Source organism: Ovis canadensis, chromosome 14 (assembly GCF_042477335.2).
Source record: "Ovis canadensis isolate MfBH-ARS-UI-01 breed Bighorn chromosome 14, ARS-UI_OviCan_v2, whole genome shotgun sequence".
Classification (NCBI taxonomy): Eukaryota; Metazoa; Chordata; class Mammalia; order Artiodactyla; family Bovidae; genus Ovis; species Ovis canadensis.
The window spans coordinates 52092866-52105500 of NC_091258.1; the positions used below are offsets into that span (position 1 = coordinate 52092866).

The following is a 12635-nucleotide window of genomic DNA, read 5'->3' on the forward strand; positions in this document are numbered from 1 at the left end:
CCTCTGCTTCTCAGATATGCACTACATGACCAGGGATTATTTTCTTTTTGAACTGGATTTGGATCCAAAGAAGTAGATCGTCCATGCCAGGCCTCCACGCAGTATGGCTATGTCCATGAGCTCTTGGCAGAAGCAATTTATTATACAAGGAGCATCCTGTCAATTCATGGTGTTCATGTATTTGTAAACTGGAAGAAATATTGAACATCCTTACATCATTTCAATAATTAAGACCCCTAGGAGTCATCACCCTTTTATATTGGTGTGTGTGTGGATGCTAAGTCGCTTCAGTCATGTCTGATTCTTTATGACCCTATGGACCATAGCCCTCCAGGTTCCTCTGTCCATGGGATTCTCCTGGCAAGAATACTGAAGTGTGAGCCATTCCCTTCTCCAAGGGATTTCCCCGACCCAGGGATCAAACCCATGTCTCTTATGTCTCCTGCATTGGTAGATGGGTTCTTTACCACTAGTTTTTGTTGGTAGGAGGTGGAAAGACTCATGGCTAAGTGTAGGTAAACCTGTTAAGTTTTGATTAACCCTCAAGGATAGCTTTAACTTTAAACTAAATTGTATCTCTTTCTGTGAAAACCCAGAAACGTGTTTTAGATTAATTTAAAAAAAAATAGATTCTTGATATTCTTCCATCTAGGTCATGAAGGAAAAGTAACAGACAGTGTTGCTTTAAGGCCAGTAGTTCATCCATATGCCCAAGCTGTGAGCAGTTTCATGGAAGTCAGCACCAGTAATCTGTGTTGATGGCAGGTATGTAACCTCATGAAGATACTGATAGATGGTGTAAGAAGTACTAACGTTTGTTTCCCATCCTGCCCCCACTCAACCTGTGTTTCATTGAGCTTGTTCACTTATACCTTTTTCCTTCCTCTCCCCACAAGTAAACAAAGACTCTCTGAATTAATAAAGAGGAAAGAGAGGAGAATATGAACATAAGGCAGTGGCACCCCACTCCAGTACTCTTGCCTGGAAAATCCCAAGGACACAGGAGCCTGGTGGGCTGCAGTCCGTGGGGTCGCTGAGAGTTGTACACGACTGAACAACTTCACTTTCAGTTTTCACTTTTCTGCATTGGAGAAGGAAATGGCAAACCACTCCAGTGTTCTTGCCTGGAGAATCCCAGGGATGGGGGAGCCTGGAGGGCTGCCGTCTATTGGGTCGCACAGAGTCGGACACGACTGAAGCAACTTAGCAGCAGCAGCACCAAGATCAGTATAATTGTCCAAAATGGAGAAAACAATAGAACCCCAGATAGATTTAGCAGTCCAGGGGCAGAAATGTTGATGCATACCAGGAATGGGGGACGGGGAAGTGAGTGAACACGATATTAAAATCCTATCCCTTTCCTCTCAACTGACCTTTCTAGAGAATGGTGGAAATGATGATGGTATATTGATGGTAGAGCAGGTCTAAGAGAAGAGAGCCTGAGACCAATCTCACGTGTGTGTGTGTGTGTGTCTTTCTGCATTAGCAGCTTCCTCAGAGGATGAAAAAGGCCCAGAAGAGCTACAGTAAGAAGAAGATGCAATCTCTGCAGCCTGATGACCAGCACACTCCAGCTGCAAGAGACACCCTTGACCAGGGACCAGAGCAACCAGGACCCCAGAACTGAGGCACACACTGGACAGACCTAAATAGGTGGAAGGAATCATGAACTGCTTCATTTTTTAACTGAAAAATGATGGCTATTTCTCAGAAATAACTAAGATTCCATTTTTTGCCATTTGGTATAAATGGAATTTAACAAAGAGATTGAGTAATACAAAAATAGTTACTTTTTCTTTGCACACTTGAGTTCATACTGCTACCCTAGTCACTGATGTGATGACTAGATGTAATACTAAGTGTTTCTTGAGAATCTGTAAAGTGCTCTGTGTGGGGGCTGAGGCCAACATCAGAGGCACAAAACATCACTAGATCCCCTGACCAAGTTTTTGTCTTTTGTTTTTTGTGATCGCAACTGTCACCAAGAAAAAGCCTGCTAGAAAAGCAGATGGCAGAACTTTTGAATACAAGAAGAATAGTTCCCTGAGGAGACACAACAGAATTGGAGATGCCAGTGGAGGAGATGAAGCACAAGGATGAGAAGGTCTCAAAGGCGATGCAGGAGACAATAGCACAGAAGGTGTAGAATCAAGAGTTTGAGAAGAGAGGGGACATTCAAGTCCTGTGCAGAGATCAGTATCCATGGATCAGGTGGGGAGCCCCTCCCTCTGTGATGAATTCTCTCCTCTACAAAATATTTGTCCAGCCACACTGGATACACACTCCTCAGAAGGCATTGTGAAGGTTCCTGTGATCATTTTATGAAGCAGCTGAGGCTGCCCCAAAGCACTCTTAGTTACCCATCTGGCACACATTACTGTCAAATGCTTCCAGAATTTATCGTATAACCCTTCCCTTTTTTTTTCATCATAAACACTTCCAAATTGCCCACTTCTATTGTTAATGACTCACAGGATTCCCATATTTCCTTCATGGAACACAGTTCAGCTCTCTATTTTTCCTCTAATTTATTTTACTTAGTAAATATATTTCCATGCAAATATGAGAGCCTGTGCCTGCCACTTTTCCTTCCAAATGCTCTTGGCCCTTGCAATGGTAGCTGTGTAACTCCATAGTAGATGAAACGATCATAAATTAGACAATCATTTTTCTGTCTCTGGGACAAGATTTGCTTTTATTTAAGAATCATCTCCTGACGATCCAGTAAGTCAGCTTCTGTTGTTAGTCACTCAGTCATCAGCCTCTAGAGGAATATTATTCTCAAGGATATGTTCACTCCACTACAACCTTTGTGTGATGCCTGGTCCGTGTTCACGATTCCTGTTAAAGAAGAGTGTCCATCAAGGTGGAACCAAAACAGTAAACTTTAGAGCTAGGAAAGAAAGCCATCATTCAGCACAACTCCTCAGTTTAGAGAGGGAGAATGAAGGCTTGGAGAGGTGAGTGCTTTTCCATGGGCTGCTCCTTGACTTAGGTGCTGAACCAGGTTTAGCAGCTTCCTGGCATAGAGACCTGTTCAGTGTTCTTTTAGGCCATGCTATTTTTAATCTCCTTGGCTGTCTAATACTGTAGAATAAATGTTTATGTCCCTTCAAAACTCATGTGTTGAAATCCTAACCATCAAGGTGATAGTATTAGGAGGTGGGAGCCTTTGGGAGGTGATTACATCATGAAGATGGAGCTGTCATGAATGGGATTAGTGCCCTTATAAAAGAGACCCCACGAGTCTCCTTTGTCCCTTCTGCCATGCGAATTTACAGCAAAAAAAAGAAACAGCCATCTCTGAAGTGGGTCCTCACCTAATCTCCTAGCACCTTGATCATGAACTTCTCAACCTCCAGAACTGTGAGAAAAAAAGTTTTTCTGTTCTTTATGAGATATGCAGTCTGTGATATTTTGTTACAGCAGCCCAGTCAACTAAGATATCTTGCATTGAAGTGATTTGTAACATTCACCAATATTTCCTCTTGGGGGTAAAGGAAGAAAGTGGGCATAGCCATAGGACTTGTTTTGGCCAATGAAATGTGAGCAGAAGTGAAGTGTGTCACTTCCACTTTAAGAACCTGTGTGTGATTCACCTAATTCCCTTTCTGCTGCCATGGCAACAGGCAGCATGCTAGATGATAGAGGTTCTACTAGCTGAGGACAATAAAGAGCAGAGCCCCAGCTGACTCATAAAGGACATGTAGCACAAGTGAAAAATAAACCTTCATGGTTTTAAATCACTGAGATTTGTGGATTATTTGTTACTGCGGAATCACCTAGCCCCTCCCTACTGGGTAAGCCAGCTTGACATCACCATTCCCATGATGCATCTCTCTGCATGAAGCCGCAAGAGGGTAAACAATGCAGCACATCAGAACACAACCCCATAAAACATTCCAAATTCTCACCAACATTCTTTCTTCCTCTTGGCTTATATTAGGGGTGGGGTATGTGGTTCATTACAAAGAATGAGTGTTTTGATAGCTTCTCATTCTTGGAACTATTCTGCAGGTAAGTGCCTGGTGGAAACTTCCTCTAGTCTTAGAGTTTAAAACATAATGAATTAGATTATTTTAATAAGTGCAGTGCATTATGACCTCACATGCATCATCCTATACTTACACACACATATGTGCAAATAACTGTGGTTTTCCTTGAGGCTTTTTATTTGGATAATTCTCAGCACTTTCCAAGTTTCCTAGCTTTACAACCACCAGTATAACAGTAACTTGATGCTGCAAAAAAAATCACATCATCAGATATTTCCAAATTAATAAGTAGAAATTAATGGAAGGGAAGATCCCCATGGAATAGTAAGAGAGCCTGTCTGACCTTGGGTAAGTCACTTAGCCTCTCTGGGCTTCAATTTCCTCCTCTGTAAAGTAGAGACAGAAATAGTGTCCACTTCCAGGGTTATTATGAGAATGAAGTTGATGTGCACATCCCAACTGGTTCATAATTAGTACCTAATATTAACTACATTTGAGCCATAGAATATTTAGAAACCTAGAAAGTAAAATCATTTCAGACCTTTTACTTTCCAAGAAGGATGAGTTCAGAAACTATCTAGCCTACCAACTGGTGATTTGGGGGGAAAGATGTAAAACCACAGTCCTGTCTTCCTAACAAAGGCTTTAACACACTTTTGAAAACACAAACAGATGGGTAGGCAAGTAGGTATTACCAACAGTTCAGAAATTTTTCCAGACTCCCTGCTGAGAGCACATATCCAGGTGGGAAAATCTTTAAAGGGCCAGACTAATTTATGCTTTTTCCATCTTAAATTCTTGGACTTTTTCAGGTTTATAACAAAGCTCAGAAAATGCTAAAGCTTAAAGGAGAATTGAGAGGTACTAAGGAAGTGAAAGATGAGGTAAGTCTTCTTACTCCTCTGTATAAAGGAATAGAGTTGATTGAACCTTTGTTACAAAGGACATCTTTTCAAATTTCATGATTCAAAATTTCTATAATAAGCATCCTCAAATCTCAGACAGAGGTGGGCAGCAGAGCATACATAACATATAAGAGCCCAGACTTGAGCTAGGTGAGTCTGGGTCCGTATCTAATAGCAGTGTGATATTGGGCATTTTACTTAACCTCTCTGAGCTTCCTTTGCCTTACCTAGAAAATATGAATAATGAGCACTTATTTCCAAGGTTCACTGTGAGGATTAAGTAAGATACCACATGTAAAAAAAACCAGTGCTTGGGACTTAAGCACTTATTAAATATTATTGCCAACATTTTCTCTTTATCTGGACTGATATAGAAACAGAGTGCTCTGCTGAGTTTAATATTTCAGTCAAACTGTGTTTACATTTTCCCTGACTTGTTCCAGAAAGGACTTAAGGGGGATGTTTTTGTTAGTGTAGGGCTGTCCCACATGACTTACGCTTTCTAACAGACCTCCTACCAAGAGGTAAGCGGTTTCCAAAAGAGGTGTTTCAACTCCTTTCCTGCTAGATTACTAGTGGAAACCCTTCAGGATTCATGGAAAGTTCTGCAGGAAGAAAAAGGTCTGATATGGGTTTTCTAGAAGGGCGTTTCTTCATTCACCTGATATCTTTGGCGCCCTTCGCTGTGCCAGGCATTGCTCTAGGGCCTGGGGATGAAGCAGTGAACAAAATAGACAACGATTCCTATTCTTGTGGAGCTTACTCTCTAGGGAAATAATTTATCCAAGGGTATGTTGGAGGAAATTATGTGCCAATGAGAATTGGCCTATATTCCATAGGTGGTGGATCTCTGACATAGGCCATGTGTATCCTAAGCCATATACTTATACAGGGTCCCAGTTTTTAAAGAATTTAAGACACAATAAAATATACTTAGTCTTCACTATATGAACGTAATTGGCTCCAAAATTTTTACTCACAGGCTAAACCTTGGGTAAGTGCCCATTAATTCCCATCATAAGTAAACAAAAACTGTAATGTTTTTACAGATGGAAAAGTAAACTCAGGAATCAAGTTAGTAACATCAATAGCAATGTTTGGAATTACCGTAGATAACTTTAAACTCTTTTACTGTAGAAGTAAACTATAAAAATTCCTGTATCGATGTTAACGTTTAAGATTTCATGCTTTTAAAAACATAACTCTGACTATAAACTGATATGTTTTGAACGGTAGTGAGGGCTAAGGGTGGTTTTCCATTGTTTATTGAAGACCTTTCTTTATCCTCACAAAAATAATTTCCCAGATAATAACTTTATGGTATTGTTGGTGGACTCCAGAATTACTCTGGAAACTGCCACCCAAGCTTTATTGTTCAAGTTCCAAATCCTGGGAAATGCTGCCATCTTGAATCTTTGTAATGCTCCTGGGGCCTGAGTGTGCTACTGAATCACAAGCTTCAGTTTAACATCAGCTCCCCCGGAGAAGAAGCATTAAGACTCTCTGTCAATACTTTTTTAAAAATCTTTTATTTATTTCTATTTTTTGGTTGTGCCTAGTCTTTGTTGCTGCACAGGCTTTTATCTAGTTGCAGCAAGCGGAGTTGGGGCTACTCTCTAGTTGTGGGGCACAAGTTTCTCATTGTGGTGGCTTCTCTTATTTCCGAGCACAAGCGCTGGGGCACTCAGGCTTCAGTAGTTGCTGCATGTGGGCTCAGTAGTTGCCGCATGTGGGCTCAGTAGTTGAGGTGCATGGGCTTAAGTTGCCCCAGGGCATAGGAATCTTCCCAGACCAGGGGTCAAACTTGTTTCCCCTGCATTGGCAGGCACATTCTTAACCACTGGACCACCAGGCAAGTCCTGTCAATACTTTTGAAGCCTAGAACAAAATTTCTTCTCATCTTTTGAAATATAGTTCAAGAAGGCATGCTCTTAGAAAAAAGACTCACTTAATCAATACAGAAAATTTGCTTCAGTAAGTAACCTATTTTCTAATAACTATCATGAGTATAGTAGCAACTGCAGCATCAGCACTCACCACTTTGCCTGTGGTTGGTAGCTGCTGCTGCTATCACAGACCAGGTTCCAACCCCTTATAAGCAAAACTGGGTACAGGCAGACTTCATTTTATTGAGCTTCACTTGATTGCACTCTGTAGATATTATATTTTTTACAGATTGAAGATTTGTGGCAACCCTATACCAAGCAAGTCTATCAATGCCACTTTTTTTCAATAGTATTTGCTCACTTTGTGTCCCTGTGTCCCATTTTGGCATTTTGGGCAATATTTCAAACTGCTTATTGTTATATTTGTTATGGTGATCTGTGATCAGTGATCTTTATTACTTTTGCAAAAAGATTGCAATTCACTAAAGGTTTAGATGATGGTTAGCATTTTTTAGCATTAAATTATTTTTAAATTAAGGTATTGCAGCCATGAAATTAAAAGACACTTACTCCTTGGAAGGAAAGTTATGACCAACCTAAATAGTATATTGAAAAGCAGAGATATTACTTTGCCAACAAAGGTCCGTCTAGTCAAGGCTATGGTTTTTCCAGTGGTCAGGTATGGATGTGAGAGTTGGACTTTGAAGAAAGCTGAGCACTGAAGAATTGATGCTTTTGAACTGTGGTGTTGAAGAAGACTCTTGAGAGTCCCCTGGACTGCGAGGAGATCCAACCAGTCTATCCTAAAGGAGATCAGTCCTGGGTGTTCATTGGAAGGACTGATGCTGAAGCTGAAACTCCAATACTTTGGCCACCTCATGCAGAGTTGACTCATTGGAACAGATCCTGATGCTGGGAGGGATTGGGGGCAGGAGGAGAAGGGGACGACAGAGGATGAGATGGCTGGATGGCATCACCGACTCAATGGATGTGAGTTTGAGTGAACTCCGGGAGATGGTGATGGACAGGGAGGCCTGGCATGCTGTCATTCACGGGGTCACAAGGAGTAGGACATGACTGAGCGACTGAACTGAACTGAACTGATATACTTTTTTAAATACAATGTTTTTGCAAACTTAATAGACTACAGACTATTGTAAACATAACTTCTGTATGCACTGAGAAACCAAAAAATTTGTGTGACTTGATTTACTGTGATATTTGGTTTATCTCGGTGGTCTGGAACCATGCCCACAATATCTTCGAGGTTTGCCTGTATCTAAGTACGTGGTTTATATATGTGAAACCCATCTAGCCGTGGAGGCTTGTAATTTCAGATTGTTCATGACTTCATATTTAGAGCAGGATCAGATGGTGCCTGAGGGTCAGCATTACACTCTCAGTTCATCTTGTGTCCCAGTACTGGTTACAGAGCTCTGATTGATGAAATGTCAGATTAAATCAATTTCTACCACATATTGATACTCAAAAGGCATCTGCCTGGAATTTAGCGTTCATAAAGTAGATAGGATTAGAAATAGTGTACAGTGACCTCTGTGCATGATATTAGCAAGAAATTAAGTTTGCTGGAACCTCAGAAACACTGGCCTTTGTGGAGTTCTGAGGTGAGCACAGCCCCTACAGTACTACCTACAGTAAAAAATAATACATGGTTCATGGAAATCACCTTAGTGCTCTCCCAGCATTTTCACTCTTATTCTGGTGAATCAAAACCCTTGTGTAATTTGGCCTTTAGGAGTGAATGGTTAGGTTCTGATTTCCAAAGCAAATTTCATTTAACATTCAGCAAAATACCTTTGTTATTCAACTGGTTTAGGGCATCCTCAAAGAAGGGATTATTTATTCCAAACTTCTTGTTTTATGAACAAAGAAATTGCCTCAGAGACTCTGAGTCAGTGCTAATGTCCAAATTAGATGAGATCATGTACATTAAAGATCCAATTCTGAAGCCCTGGTGGTGCAACAGAATTGGGCTAGCCGGCCTTCTTCTCAAACTAGAAGGAGTGGGGGTTTTTTAATTGGCCTGAGAGGGTATTGAGCTTTTAACATGGAGAAGCTCACGTTGTATATCACTGGTACTTTGTTAGTGAGTCCTTGGTGTGCCCAGCTTCATACACAACAATCTGTGACATGGTCCTCACCTTAGGATGCATATATTCAGCATCCAGGCAAGAGTACAGGGCACATGGCACTTTCATAGAGCAAGCATTGTATTGTCACCTAATCTGCTCATAGATGCCAAAGAGAGAGTCCTGTAGCAATAGGGAATCCCTAGGCTCCCCCACAACTCCCCAGTGAGTCTCCATACTCTAGTCCCAGTAAGGCAGCCATGAGAAAAGGGCTTTTAAAAGCACTGGAATCAAACTGCTGCTCCTTGTCAGATCAAGGCTTTTGTTTTCTAGTTAGAGAACGGTGTCTGTACATCTTTTTTTTTTTTTTTTTTAGCTGCTCTACACATATTCTCTTAAGAGAGTCCCTGGTAATTGTCTTAATGGTAATTACATGCTTGGGGCAGTTGACATCCACTGTTATTTTTCTAAAAGTGGGGAACAAGGGACAGGAGCTGGAGAGGAAGAAGGAGAGTTTTGAGATAATGAAATCCTTTTAATGACAGAGCCACGCCGTTAACCTAATTAAACTGTAAAGTGGTAAAAAAAAAAAAATGTCCAGGTACTAAATGGAAATGATGGAATAAATCAGCTGAGACAGCAGCACTTCTGGGAAACCTTCTGAATTCCGAATACTCTGACATTGAGGTGTCCGATTCTCGTGGTTATTTCTGCCCCCTCCCACCCCACTCCCAGCCTTGTGCAGAGGTCTCTTAAACTGACCTGTCCAGCAAGGCTTGATTTATGATGTCCATATCAGGTCTCCAGCTCCCCCTGGGAGTATGCCTTATAAAGTTCATGTATTTAAGAAGTCAGTGCAATCAGTGGGACGTGGTGGTGGAGCACTGGCTACAGGGTCAGGAGAGCTGAACTCTCCTCTGCTGACCATCTATGGGACCTTGGACACGCTCACTTGGACCACTTTGCCATTTCTGGGCATTCATGGCTTTTGTGTGCTTTTGCACCTACAACTCTCTTAGAAGAACTGCCCTTGGGCATTTGGGGTCACTTTACTCACAAGAGCAGAAAGCTAGAAGTCCTGGAGAGCTTACACTCCATGAGGCAGCCCTTAACCATTGACTGGCCGATGCTGAGGCTGACGGCCCAGCTTTCATTGCATCTAGTCAGGACAGGCTCTAAGGTGTAATTTAGACTCTGGAGTTCCCTGTGGAATTAGGCTGAAGCCATTCCCACAAAACTTCGTCTGAAACTGTGCTCTTCCTTAGTTTCTTTCTCTTCCCTGTCCTGCTTCCCCCACCTACTGGCTGATTTCTTTTGGGATTGTTTTCTTTTATAGATGCCATGAATGCTCACCTAAGAGCTTGCTCTGAGTAATTTACACAAGCAGGCACCTACTATAAAAGCACCAGCCTCAGTTCCAACATCTAAAACTCCGCGGTAGTGGTGCCTGTCCTCAGGAGTATCACAAAAAGTTTGCACAGTGATAGGACTAAAGCACTGGATAGGTTCACAGAGGGCTGCTTGCTAATTTCTTTTCACACCATTGTCACCCACAACACTGGGAGTGGAAGGTGGCATCCTATGTGACAGAGTCCCCACCCCCTTCCCACGGCTGTATGCCCCAACCCCCACCCAAGCTACTATTCCCCACATTCTCTATTTTGATCTTGATCACTAATTTCCATCTGACCTAGCAGTAATTAACAAATCTTCTTCACTTACAATCAAAGACAGGGATCTTATGCAATCAGTCCAGGGATTTTACTTTCATTCCCATTGGTATATGTCTCCAAAGAAAAGCACAAGGTTTATAGGTGTAAAAAGTGTAAAGTGTGAGTCGCTCAGTCGTGTCCAACTCTTTGCAACTCCATGACTGTAGTCTGCCAGGCTCCTTTGTCCGTGGAATTGTCCAGGCAAGAATACTGGAGTGGGTTGCCACTTCCTTCTCCAGGAGATCTTCCTGATCCAGGGATCGAACCCCAGTCTCCTGTATTGCAGACAGATTCTTTACTATCAGAGCCACCAGAGAAACCCAGGTTTGTAGGTAAGGGAAGACTAGAGTTTAGTGGGTAGAAGGGAAAGTGAAGAGACTTTTCAGAAGCCACATCAACTCCAGCACTGATTCACTAGAGCCTTGACAAGTCCATTTGACATCATCTCATCAGTGGCAGAGCCATTAATATTATAGACAGCTCACCAGGTGCCTGGAATTGTTCTAGGCACGGACTTTCTCTTGAAAGCAAGGGAAACGGCTATGATGCACCCACAGCAGTGGGTGAAGATTAATTAATGTAAATAAGTAATTGTCTGAATAATGCAGAGCACTCAGACACCTCGCAAATGGATACTGTGTAAACGTTACACAGGATGAGTAATAACAGTGAAGGGTTGATGGACAAATTTCCAGCAAACTTAAAGTCTCTGTCAACCAGTGAACGAAAGTAAGCATTTTCTTGATAGTTCATAATTGATGCTTTTGTTTTTCTGACTGCCGAGGTCGGGGAGAGAGACAGAGATGTAAGCAGTCTGAACAGCAAGCTCTTGAGCCTGCAAGCTGACATCAAGAATCTACACAATGTCTGCAAGAGACAGGGGAAGACCTTGCAGGAGAATCAGCTCTGTGTGGAGGAGGCCATGATAAACAGCAGCCACGTAAGGCATTCACCATCCACCTCCCACCTCTGCTCCCTCTGTTTCCACTTCTGCCTCCTTGGGTAGGAGAAATAATAGAAAGTTTTCCCACTGGTCATTCAAGAGCGCTTACTGAGCAAACAATGAGAGAGAACTAAACACACACACACACACACACACACACACACAAATGCCATCCCTGCCCTGAGGACTTTTCAGTCTAGCTATCTTATCTCCAAGGTCATTTACATCTGAGCTCTTTTCTTTACCTGGTCTTTCACACTGAATTAGCAGCACCTGAGGTCCATTGCCCTTGGGAAAAAAAAAAAAAAGCCAGATCACAATTATGTAGTTATGTTAAGAGAATAGCATCTTAATGGATTTTACTTTATTTATTTATTTTTTGGCCGAGTCTTGCGGCATGTGGAATCTTCGTTTCCCAACCAGAGATTACACCTGTACCCCCTGCCTTGGGAGTGTGGAGTCTTACCCTTTGGACTGCCAGGGAAGTCTCTTAATGGATTTTGGGCAAACTTCTACATCATCCATAAAAATAGCAGCCATTCCACCTGCTCTGAGGTGTCACTTCCTGTCAGTGCAGCAGGAGCTGTTTATTGCCACACCTGCAGCTCTCTGCCTATAAGCTTTACTTCTGGATACAGGAGCCCAGTCGAAGGATAAGCTGAAGTGCAGAAGAATTAATGCCCCCTAGAAGCAGCCCTAAACCAATGACTGATGGGGAGAGGGCTGATTAGCAACCCATCTCCCTTACTCTGTCTCACTGGAAATAACTCCAGGCACGTTCTTTGCTCTCTCCTGGAGTTCCTCAATGGGGCCCAGTACCAGGTGCCCACAGTGGCAACTAGGTTGGCCTCCTTTCACAATTTCCTTCCCTGCCTTGTTCATTTCTCCACTCCCATACCTGAGTTTCCTAAAATTACCTTCCACACAAGCCACTTACTCGATGCCTCGTTCCTTATCTTAGGACTTGCTTCCAGAGGTGCCCAAGCCACGATAGTCAGTAGCACTTATCCTGAACCTGTGCGAGCAGGAAGATCTCCTGGCATGATCATCTTTCTTGAGACTCTGATTTTGAACTACCCTCCTAGGCAACTCATCAGTTGAGGC

The 12635-nt window shown here is 42.3% G+C and overlaps 1 protein-coding gene and 1 long non-coding RNA gene across 2 annotated transcripts in view; both read left to right on the forward strand.

Moving 5' to 3' along the window:
• Positions 1 to 1825: 1825 nt before the first annotated feature.
• LOC138419434 (uncharacterized) lies at positions 1826 to 7965 on the forward strand. The gene is made up of 3 exons (XR_011248972.1): positions 1826 to 2211; positions 4808 to 4879; positions 7459 to 7965. It is a non-coding gene; the product is annotated as an uncharacterized lncRNA (long non-coding RNA).
• A 3165-nt stretch (positions 7966 to 11130) lies between these two features.
• Positions 11131 to 12635, forward strand: part of PMFBP1 (polyamine modulated factor 1 binding protein 1) — a 40480-nt gene continuing 38975 nt past the window's right edge. The window contains exons 1-2 of the mRNA XM_069549918.1: positions 11131 to 11151; positions 11337 to 11528. Coding sequence (XP_069406019.1) covers positions 11131 to 11151; positions 11337 to 11528 — 213 coding nt within the window. The remainder of the gene's footprint in view (positions 11152 to 11336; positions 11529 to 12635) is intronic.